General features: G+C 51.6%; 1 protein-coding gene across 21 annotated transcripts in view; it reads right to left on the reverse strand.

The window, feature by feature from the left end:
• dtna (dystrobrevin, alpha) overlaps window positions 1-12012 on the reverse strand; it is a 513111-nt gene that overhangs the window by 274446 nt on the left and 226653 nt on the right. For all 21 annotated transcript variants that reach the window (XM_072467819.1, XM_072467814.1, XM_072467818.1 and 18 more), the window contains one exon: window positions 4692-4759. In XM_072467819.1, the coding sequence (XP_072323920.1) occupies window positions 4692-4759 (68 nt within the window). The remainder of the gene's footprint in view (window positions 1-4691; window positions 4760-12012) is intronic.

Here is a 12012-nt window from a genome sequence, read left to right on the forward strand (position 1 = left end):
ATTTGGAATGCTGCAGCCAGCGCGACTGTGGGTTACACATAATGGCCAACACCACTACTTCGAAACGCCCGAAGAGGCATGGACCTTTATATTAGCTGAAAAATTGGACTCTAATTGAGGGTTTGTGTGGGAGGGGGGTGTTTGAGGGGTGAAGTATGATGTTTGTTGTACATAGGGGGTCAACCACGCGCAGGAAAGGATATATGGGCTGGGGGAGAGGGACAAGGCCATGACAGGAGCAGCGCCATGGGGGGGCGGGGCAGGCTTTGGGAAGTGCGGGGTTTTTCCCGCGCGCGGCAAAAAAATAAAAATAAAAAGGGCGGGAAGGGGACAAAGGAATGTACATTGATTGGGAGAGTCCCACACGGGGGGGGGTTAAAGGGATGGCGGGGGAAGCCGGGGTCAGCAGGTGTCAGCTGACTTACGGGAGGGATATGGGGGGAGCAAAAAAGCTAGACGGGGATCCAGCGGGAGGGACGGGGGGACGGGGGGGGGGGGGGGGGGGGGGGGGGGCGGGGGGGGAGAGGAGGGAGGTGGGTAAGGGGGGGGAAGGGTTGCTGCTGCACTGGCCGAAAGAGAACGGGACACAGAAGAGGTTGCTGGGACGGGGGTCCCCCAGCTGGGGGACTGGAGAGTGAGGGAGACGCGGACAAGGGACTGGCCCAGAAAAGGAGATGGATAGTCGGCGGGCAGGGGGGTGAGAGTCCCTCCAATCCGGCTGATAACGTGGAACGTGAGGGGCCTGAATGGGCCGGTGAAGCGGGCTCGAGTGTTCGCGCACTTGAAGGGACTGAAGGCAGATGTGGCAATGCTCCAAGAGACACACCTGAAGGTGGCGGACCAGGTCAGGTTAAGAAAGGGATGGGTAGGACAGGTATTTCACTCGGGATTGGACGCAAAAAATAGAGGGGTGGCAATTCTGGTGGGAAAGCATGTGTCATTTGAGGCCAAGACTATCGTAGCGGATAATGGAGGGAGATATGTGATGGTGAGCGGTAGGTTGCAAGGGACGTGGGTGGTGTTGGTAAATGTATACGCCCCGAACTGGCATGATGCTGGATTTATGAAGCGCATGTTGGGGCGCATTCCGGACCTGGAGATAGGAGGGCTAATAATGGGAGGGGACTTCAATACAGTGCTGGACCCAGCACTGGACCGCTCCAGATCAAGGACGGGAAGGAGGCCGGCGGCGGCCAAGGTACTTAGGGGGTTTATGGATCAGATGGGGGGAGTGGACCCATGGAGGTTTGCAAGACCGCAGGCCAGGGAATTTTCTTTTTTCTTCCACGTGCATAAGGCTTACTCCCGGATAGATTTCTTTGTTCTGGGCAGGGCGCTCATCCCGAGAGTGGGGGGGACGGAGTATTCGGCCATAGCCGTTTCGGACCATGCCCCGCACTGGGTGGAACTGGAGCTGGGAGAGGAGAGGGACCAACGCCCGCTGTGGCGGCTGGATGTGGGACTGCTGGCCGATGAGGTGGTGTGTGGGAAGGTGAGGGGGTGTATTGAAAGGTACTTGGAGGCCAACGACAATGGGGAGGTGCGAGTGGGGGTGGTATGGGAGGCGTTGAAGGCGGTGATCAGGGGAGAGCTGATCTCCATCAGGGCTCATAGGGAGAAGATAGAGGGAATGGAAAGGGAGAGGTTAGTGGGGGAGATCTTGCGGGTGGACAGGAGATACGCAGAGGCCCCGGAGGAAAGATTACTTGGGGAAAGGCGACGGCTCCAGACGGAGTTTGACCTGCTGACCACAGGCAAGGCGGAGGCACAGTGGAGGAAGGCGCAAGGGGCGACTTACGAGTACGGGGAAAAGGCTAGTCGGATGCTGGCGCACCAGCTCCGTAAGAGGGCGGCAGCGAGGGAAATAGGGGGAATCAAAGATGGAAGGGGAGCCACGGTACGAAGTGCAACGAAAATAAATAAGGTATTTAAGGACTTTTATGAAGAGCTGTACAGATCCCAGCCCCCAGGGGGGGAAGGGGGGATGAGGCGATTCCTGGACCAGCTGGGGTTCCCGAGGGTGGAGGAGCAGGAGGCGGTTGGTTTGGGGGCACCAATTGGGCTGGAGGAGTTGAGTATGGGTTTGGGGAGCATGCAGGCGGGGAAGGCCCCGGGGCCGGACGGGTTCCCAGTGGAATTCTACAGAAAATATGTGGACCTGCTGGCCCCGCTACTAGTGAGGACCTTCAATGAGACAAGAGAGGAGGGAACCCTGCCCCAGACAATGTCGGAGGCGACAATCTCCCTGATCCTAAAGCGAGACAAGGATCCACTGCAATGTGGATCGTACCGGCCGATTTCGGAGAGGAGAGGCGGAGATAGTGGCAGCTATGGACGCGGAAAAAGCCTTTGACCGAGTAGAGTGGGAGTACCTCTGGGAGGTATTGCGCAGGTTTGGGTTCGGGGGAGGGTTTATTAGATGGGTTAAGCTCCTTTACAGCGCCCCGGTGGCGAGCGTAGTGACAAACTGGCGGAGGTCAGAGTACTTTCGGCTGGACCGAGGGACGAGACAGGGGTGCCCCCTGTCCCCCCTGTTGTTTGCATTGGCGATCGAACCCTTGGCCATATCACTTAGGGAGTCTCAGAAATGGAGGGGGATAGTCCGCGGGGGAGAGGAGCATCGGGTATCGCTATATGCGGATGACCTGCTGCTATACGTGGCGGACCCAATGGAGGGGATGGTGGAGGTCATGTAGACTCTGAAGGAGTTTGGAGAGTTTTCGGGCTACAAGCTTAATGTAGCGAAGAGTGAGCTTTTTGTATTACAGGCAGGGGACCAAGAAAGAGGGATAGGGGACCTGCTGCTGAGGAGGGCGGAGAGGAGTTTTCGGTATCTGGGGATCCAGATAGCCAGAAGTTGGGGGGCCCTACATAAATTGAATTTGACGAGGGTGGTGGAGCAAATGGAGGAGGATTTTAAAAGATGGGACATGCTCCCGCTCTCGTTGGCGGGTAGGGTGCAGTCGGTCAAATTGGTGGTCCTTCCGAGGTTTTTGTTCGTGTTTCAGTGCCTCCCCATCGTGATCACCAAGGGCTTTTTCAAGAGAGTAGGTAGGAGTATTATGGGGTATGTGTGGGCAAATAAGACCCCGAGGGTTAGGAGAGGGTTCTTGGAACGCAGCAGGGACCGAGGAGGGTTGGCTTTGCCAAACCTAGAGAGTTACTACTGGGCAGCAAATGTGGCGATGATCCATAAGTGGGTTATGGAGGGAGAGGGGGCGGCATGGAAGAGGATGGAGATGGCGTCCTGCAAAGGAATGAGCCTGGGGGCGTTGGTAACGGCACCGCTGCCGCTCTCGCCGACAAAATACACCACAAGCCCGGTGGTGGCGGCAACATTAAAGATCTTGGGGCCAGTGGAGAAGACACAGGGTGCAATGGGAGCATCGGTGTGGTCCCCGATCAGGGGTAACCACCGGTTTGTCCCGGGGAAGATGGACGGGGGGTTCCAAGGCTGGCATCGGGCGGGGATAAGAAGAATGGGGGACCTGTTCATTGACGGGACATTTGCGAGTCTAGGGGCACTGGAGGAGAAATTTGAGTTACCCCCGGGAAATGCATTTAGATATATGCAGGTGAGGGCTTTTGTGAGGCGACAGGTGAGGGAATTTCCGTTGCTCCCAGCACAAGAAGTTCAAGATAGGGTGATCTCGGGGGTATGGGTCGGGGAGGGCAAGGTATCGGAAATATACCAAGAGATGAAACAAGAGGGGGAAGCGCTAGTAGAAGAACTGAAAGATAAACGGGAGGAGGAGCTGGGGGAGGAGATTGAGGAAGGGCTATGGGCCGACGCCCTGGGTAGGGTTAATACCTCTTCCTCGTGTGCCAGGCTCAGTCTGATACAATTTAAGGTGGTTCACAGAGCGCATTTGAAGAGGGCGAGGCTGAGTAGGTTCTTTGGGGTAGAGGATAGATGTGAAAGATGTTCAGGGAGCCCGGCGAACCATGTCCATATGTTTTGGTCATGCCCGGCATTGGAGGGGTTCTGGAGAGGAGTGGCGGGAGTAATATCCCAGGTGGTGAAAGTCCGGGTCAAGCCAAGCTGGGGGCTAGCAACATTTGGAGTAGTGGATGAGCTGGGAGTGCAGGATGCGAAAGAGGCCGGATTTCTGGCCTTTGCGTCCCTAGTATCCCGGCGAAGGGTCTTGCTATTGTGGAAGGAGGCAAAGCCCCCTAGCCTGGAGGCCTGGATTAATGACATGGCGGGGTTCATAAAATTGGAGAGAATTAAGTTTGCTTTGAGAGGGTCTGCACAGGGGTTTTACAGGCGGTGGCAACCGTTCCTAGATTATCTCGCGGAGCGTTAGAAGAAGGTCGATCAGCAGCAGCAGCAACCCTGGGGGGGGGGGGGGGGGGGGACGAGAGACTGTTTGAGGGGATGGACGAGCGGGAGATAGCATGGAGGGTTGGGGGAAATGGTACGCGCGGCCAAGAGCCAGTGTATAAAGCTATGTAAATATACCATCTTGCCTTGTATATATCTTGCTCAGGGAGAATTTGCGTTATTTTGTTTCGGGGGGGGGTTATTGTTTGTAAGGGGAAAACATTGTGTTGTTAAAAAACCTTAATAAAAATATATTTTTTTAAAAAAAGATAATGCTTAATTCCTCCCCTTCAAAAGAGCATTTCTTCATATTGATTGCTCACCAATACACAATGTTCTACACACCACCCATTATGTAAGTACTTACGCATTTCTGCAAACAACTGTCTTCTTTCGGCCATGATATTTTCTCTTCTACCACGTTCTTCAATCATTCTAAAGGACATAAACCAAAACAAACGAGCAATCAGTCACTTTCTACTTCCAGATATATTTTTTCAGAACACAGTATGTCATTCTTCTTAAATAGCATATTCTTGGTGCTATTTGGGCTGCATCAAAAAAAGATTGCACACCTAAAATATTTATTGATTTTGGATATCCAAACATCTCCAAGAACTTATCCTGACAGGCTATTTGACATACAGGCAATATGACGATACAGCCATTTGGTACATCAATATGCTGGTTCACTGACTGTCAGGATGTGGGTTTCCAACAATAATTTCCCAAAAATTGATTTTACGATCATTAGCAACTAAATCAAGATACTTCTTCAAAAGAGAAGCGAAGAATTAAAAATGAAAATGCAAACAAAGCATTACAAGCCACTTAATCCAACTTTTGCCCATCTGATGCAAAATATTCATTTGAGGGAGGAGTAAAATCCCAAAAGAATAGGACAACGTGATAATTATGGATATGGAAGCACAATTGGCCTAACTTATTTATCCATCAGGGGAGATCCTAATATCCCCTCTTTCCAGCATCTGATGGTTTCTTAAATTATATGGCCTCTATTACTCTGTCTTAAAGCTGACTCCACACTTTGAGAACATCTAATTTGCACCACTGTGTCCAGAGGTACTCCCAGCTCTGACAGAGGCCAGGGTTTCCTAGACCTGCCTGGGGTGGGAATCGTTGTAGGGGGGATCAAAGGAGAATTGGACGAATCAGCCAAACGGATCACCGTTTCTGACTAGGTCTGATTTGTAAAGTGTCTGGATAACGGCTCAGCCACTCCATGCTATCAGCTACGGCAGAATAGTACAAGACCGCTCCAGCCTGCGATGGTTGACTTCAGGTGGGAATTTCTGGTCCTGTAGGGCGTGGTACCAAAAAATCACAGGCACAATTCCTTCAACGAGAACTTTTAGAGTTGACCCAGATTTGTATCCATTTCCAGGATTCCTACCCTCTGACCTGCTGTCGTAGCCACAGTATTTATATGGCTCGTCCAATTCAGTTCCCGGTCAATGGTAACCCCCCCAGTATGATAATAGAGGGAAATTATTATAATAATTTTATTGTCGCAAGTAGGCCTACATTAACACTGCAATTAAGTTACGTGAAAAGCCCCTAGTCGCCACTTTACGGCGCCTGTTCGGCTACTCCGAGGGAAAATTCAGAATGTCCAAATTACCTAACAGCACGTCTTTCGGGACTTGTGGGAGGAAACTGGAGCATCGGAGGAAACCCACGCAGACACGGGGAGAACGTGCAGACTCCGCACAGACAGTGACCCAAGGCGGGAATCGAACCTGGGACCCTGGCACTGTGAAGCAACAGTGCTACCCACTGTGCTACCGAAATTCAGCAATGGTAATGCCACTGAGCGTCAAGGGGTGATGATAACATTCTCTCTTGCTGGAGGTGGTCATTGCCTGCCACTTGTGTGGCACAAATGTTACTGGCCCTTTGTCAGTCCAAGCCTGGACATTGTCCAGGTCTTGCTGTATTTGTACACGGACTGCTTCAGGATGTGAGGAGTCACAAATGGAGCAGTCATTAGTGAACATCTCCACTTCTGACCTCATGATAAGATTTGTAAAGTGTCTGGATTTGTAACCCAAGGACCCAAGTTCAATTCCAGCTTTGAGTCATGTGTGGAATTTGTATGTTCTCCCCCTGTCTGCGTGGATCTCAGTCCAAAAATGTGCAGATTAGGTGATTTTGGCATGCTTCGTGTCCAAAAGGTTAGATTGGGTTAAGGGTTTGGGATGGGCCATCGGCCTAGGTAGGGTGTTCTTTGACAGCGTCAACGCGGATTCGATGGGCCGAATGACCTCCGCCTGCACTGTTATGATTTTATGACGGAAGGAAAGTCATTGATGAAACAGCTGGCGATGGGTGGGCCTAAGACACTACCCAGAGGAAGCAAGATGATTGACCTCCAACAAGAACAACCATCTTCTTTTGTACTAGTATTGTCTCCAGCTAGTGGAGAGTTTTCCCTGATTCCCATTAACTCCAGAGTTACCAGGACATCTTGATGCCACATTCAGTCAAATGCTGCCTTGATGCCAAGTTCAGTCACTCTCTCCTCACATGTTCCACCAACAGGACAGACTCACCGGGGGGGGGGGGGGGGGGAGAGATTTGTCCTGGGCGTCTTCAACATTGACTCCAGACTCAACAAAGCCTCATTGTACCAGGTCAAATATGCCCTCCCTCAGCTGATGAATCAGTACTCTTCCATGTTGAAAACCACTTGGAAGAAGCTCTTGAGTATGACAAGGGCACAGAATGTACTTGATGAATGTAACTGAGCTGGCCGAATCCTAAAGGACATAACTGCTAGGCTTGGTCTGCGACAGGTGATAAGAGGAAAGCACCTATTTGGTCTGATCCTCACCAATCTACCTGTCGCAGGTGCATCTGCCCATGACAATATTGGAAAGAGTAGTATTGACCGCATAGTCCTTGTGGAGGCGAAGGTGGAATTTTCCTATTTTGAGACTGTGCATTGGTGGGTGCATTTCTCACTGGCCAGAGTGACAGAATCCCACGCTAGATTCTGTGCTTGGAATCTCATTAATTATGCACAGGCAAGTTCCCCTCAGAGTCACCTGGCTAGCTGGCAGCTGATTAGTCTGCTCGCCCGCCATCAGGTTGAAGTGTTCAAAGACCCTAGTGTCATATTTAAACCCCAGTCTAGTTTCCCAACTAAACATCTCCACAAGTGGCAGAGATATGTCTCCTTGCAATGTTTTCACTTTTTACAACTTGGTGGAAACTAACATATTCTGCCCTGAGGAAAAGTTACTGTAAATGTCACGTCTACAAAACCTAAGTGTGTTCGTGTCTGCCATCTTTGTGAACAGCATGAAAGAAAATCCCAAGATGTGTTTGAGCAAAACTGATTTAGCATGCATAATTTGTGTCTACAACACTGCACTCTCGTAGTGTAACAAACTGGCAGGGTACATTAGTAAAACTTCAACCTCTCGCCAACATATTGGAATGTTGGCACAAAGTCATACAAAGAAGAACACCCTGTGAATTCTTTACATGGTGCTCATATCGCTTCTCAAAACAAACACTAATGGATACAGAATGCTCAGATGTGGAACGTGCTTTTGGATGTTCAAATGTTCTTGTTGTTAAAGCTACTTTTTGCAGATTGACATTGTTAATTTTCCCTTTTAAATTAGATTAAAGTATATTTTGGATAAGTGGATTCCAGATTCAATGGGCGTGATTCTCCGGAAAGATTTCTAAGTGTGGTAGCGAGCGGGAATTGCCGTGATCTTCCCGGATCTTGGCCCAGTGAGGACGACAACACTTTTTAACGTTAATTGGTCCACTTAACAAGGCTTCACAGGCTTCTCTCCACAAATGAGGGCTCGCCAGCTGATTCACCGGCACAGAGCTCGCCAGTCCCCCGCTAACAAGGTCGAGCAGCACTTAAGCTGCATTTGCTCAGCCAATCACAGCCAGCTCGCAACAATGGTGCCGAGAAAACCAGCCCCAAGATTCGGTGATGCTCACCTGGGGAGGTTCCTTGACGTAATGGAGGCTAGGAGGGATGTCCTGTTCCCCTGAGGGTCCCGGAGGGTGAGCCATAGGGCAGCCAATCCTGCCTAGGATGAGGTGGCGGCAGCTATGAGCTCGGGGAGTGTGACCAGGAGGACTGGCCTCCAGTGCCGATAAACGATCAATGACCTACACCGGGCAGCACGAGTGAGTAGATGCCAACGCCCCCCCCCCCCACCCCCTCTCCCCCCCCAAAGGGAGCAACCACCTCCCAACTTTCCATGCGACCCCCAACCCTCCCTCCACCCCCCCTCCTAACCCTCCCTCCACACTCCCCTTCCCACCACTGTAAAATACGCGTATGACTAACGATGCCTCCCCTCGGTGTCTCCTCAGGAAAAGCTCTCCCATAATCAATGGAAAAGGGGTCAGACTGGCGGTCGGGTGCCGAACCTGAGAGCCCTCACCGCCTACTAGGAGCGGGCCCAAGAGGTGTCCGGTGTGGACAGAATGGTCACCCACACGGAGGCTGGCGGATGCCGTAGAGGTGAAGAACCCCTGGGTTCTACCCGGAGGACCTGTCAAACGCAAGATGTTGTTGCCTTACTGACTGACCCATCCCTACCACTGACCACATGTCCATTCTCCCGCAAGTCTTCCAAGAGACCACCTCTGAGGAGAGCTCCGAGGATGCCACCGTTATAGTCTCGGCACAGCTGTCATCCCCACCCTCCACCAGCGCAGGTTCACACACTTCAGTGGGAAATGTTATTGGCAGGCTTCTGGGGCACAATCTGGTGATGGATGGAGGGTGTTCCGAATCAAGGAACTAAATGCAATGAAGGATGACATTAAGGCCAAGATAAAGGCGATGGTCAAGGTGGGGGTGGTGGGGGCGCTGACCACCATGCAGACGGCGATCAACGGCATGGGGAGGAAACTGGAAGCCCAGGGGAACATGATCCGAGAGCTGGCAAAGGCGTCGACAGATCAGGGCGACTGAATCATTGCTCGAGGCCGAGATCAAGAGGTCCGTGCAAAGAACGGCAAAGGACATTATATGGCAGAGGCGGCAGAGTTAGTTCGTAAGAACGGACTGGACTGGCAGCAAGGGAGGCGGCAGTGAGGAAGACACAGAGGAGGCGAAGGGGGACAAAAAATGGACAATTTTGTACAGGACAGCATCGCCTCGCTATGAACAAAGGAACTGGCTCATAGAAAGGAGGGCGAGAGGGCAACAGGGTGCAGGAGAGAGTGAGGGGGAGACAGTAGGAACAGGAGCAAAGCTGGCGTAGGAGGGGGTCAGATTGACTCTGCAAGGTGGGGCCACCACACTAGCGGGAAAGCTAGTGCCAGGAAGTATGAGAGGGGGACCGCGCGCATCTCCAACCGGAGAGAGCGTCTGGCGGGGGGGGCGGGGGTCGATAGAAGAGGGGGTATGGGGGGGGAAACAAAATGATAAGAGGAGGGGAAGGGCTCTAGACTGGCTTCAGCAGATCGATATCGGAAACGTGTAACAAGGCGGCACCGTAGGCAGCCACTTTGGGGGGTCCCTAAACAAAGAGAAACCCCGGAGTGCAGTGGCTCGCCCAAATAGCGTACATACCATTAGCAGCCATATTAGGTTGTTCCAGGCCGAAGGGAAACCCTGGAGCGCAGCGGCCCGGCCTCATGGTAAGAACGGTGACCCCGCCGATTTTGGATTGCACCCGAACAAAGTGCAGAGGTGCATCCACAAGGTGAGTATGGTTGATCCGCAGGAGGGGAGCAAACCCCCCCCCCCAACCAGGATAGTTACCTGGAACGTCAGGGGACTTAACAGCCCAGTGAAAATACCCATACTCTTTGCCCACCTGAAAGGCACAAAAGCTGACATAGTCTTCCTCCAAGAGACACACATGAGAGAGAAGGACCGGCTGCGGGTAAGGAAGGGTTGTGTGGAACAGACCTACCATTCCTATTATGGGATGAGAGCTAGGGGGAGGTTAGCCATACTACTTAGTAAGAGGACGGTGTTCACCGCGACAAGGACAGTTACGGACCAAGGGGGACGGCACATCATGGTCAGCGGTGTCCTAGTCGGAGATTTCCGCCATGGTCTTTTTAATTAATGGAATTTATTAAAAAGACCACGGTGGAAATCCCCGACATAGACACGCACTAACTAATCATAGGGGTGACTTCAACTGTGTACATGACCCACGGATCGACAGGTCAAACCCAAGAACTGGGAAACGGCAAGCATTGCTAAAGAACTGGCAATGTTCATGGAGCAGATGGGGGCAGTGGAGCCATGGCGGTTAATGCACCCGGGTGAGAAGGAATCCTCGTTTTTCTCGCCAGTACATAAGGTCTACAACTGCATCAACTTCTTTGTAGTGGGGAAATCGGTGCTTCCAGAAATAGTCAGAGGGGAATACTCCGCCATTGTAATCTCCAACTACGCTAGTGTCACACGGGAGGGTTTAAACTAGTATGGCAGGGGGGTGGGCACGGGAGCAATAGGTCAGAAGGTGAGAGCATTGAGGGAGAACTAGGGAATAGGGACAGTGTGGCTCTGAGGCAGAGCAGACAGGCAGACGTTGCTGAACACAGCGGGTCTGGTGGCCTGAAGTGCATATGTTTTAATGCAAGAAGTATTACGGGTAAGGCAGATGAACTTAGAGCTTGGATTAGTACTTGGAACTATGATGGTGTTGCCATTACAGAGACCTGGTTGAGGGAAGGGCAGGATTGGCAGCTAAACGTTCCAGGAGTTAGATGTTTCAGGCGGGATAGAGGGGGATGTAAAAGGGGTGGCGGAGTTGCACTACTTAGGGAGGATATCACAGCTGTACTATGGGAGGACACCTCAGAGGGCAGTGAGGTTATATGGGTAGAGATCAGGAATAAGAAGGGTGCAGTCACAATGTTGGGGGTTTACTCCAGGCCTCCCAACAGCCAGCGGGAGATAGAGGAGCAGATAGGTAGACAGATTTTGGAAAAGAGTAAAAACAACAGGGTTTTGGTGATGGGAGACTTCAACTTCCCCAATATTGACTGGGACTCACTTAGTGCCGGGGCTTAGACGGGGCAGAGTTTGTAAGGAGCATCCAGGAGGGCTTCTTAAAACAATATGTAGACAGTCCAACTAGGGAAGGGGCGGTACTGGACCTGGTATTGGGGAATGAGCCCGGCCAGGTGGTAGAAGTTTCAGTAGGGGTGCATTTTGGGAACAGTGACCACAATTCAGTAAGTTTTAAAGTGCTGGTGAACAAGGATAAGAGTGGTCCTAGGGTGAATGTGCTAAATTGGGGGAAGGCTGATTATAACAATATTAGGCGGGAACTGAAGAACTTAGATTGGGGGCGGATGTTTGAGGGCAAATCAACATCTAACATGTGGGAGGCTTTCAAGTGTCAGTTGAAAGGAATTCAGGACCGGCATGTTCCTGTGAGAAAGAAGGATAAATACGGCAATTTTCGGGAACCTTGGATAACGAGAGATATTGTAGGCCTCGCCAAAAAGAAAAAGGAGGCATTTGTCAGGGCTAAAAGGCTGGGAACAGACAAAGCCTGTGTGGAATATAAGGAAAGTAGGAAGGAACTTAAGCAAGGAGACAGGAGGGCTAGAAGGGGTCATGAAAAGTCATGGGCAAATAGGGTTAAGGAAAATCCCAAGGCTTTTTACACGTACATAAAAAGCAAGAGGGTAGCCAGGGAAAGGGTTGGCCC

Source organism: Scyliorhinus torazame, chromosome 11 (genome assembly GCF_047496885.1).
Source record: "Scyliorhinus torazame isolate Kashiwa2021f chromosome 11, sScyTor2.1, whole genome shotgun sequence".
NCBI classification, from domain to species: Eukaryota; Metazoa; Chordata; class Chondrichthyes; order Carcharhiniformes; family Scyliorhinidae; genus Scyliorhinus; species Scyliorhinus torazame.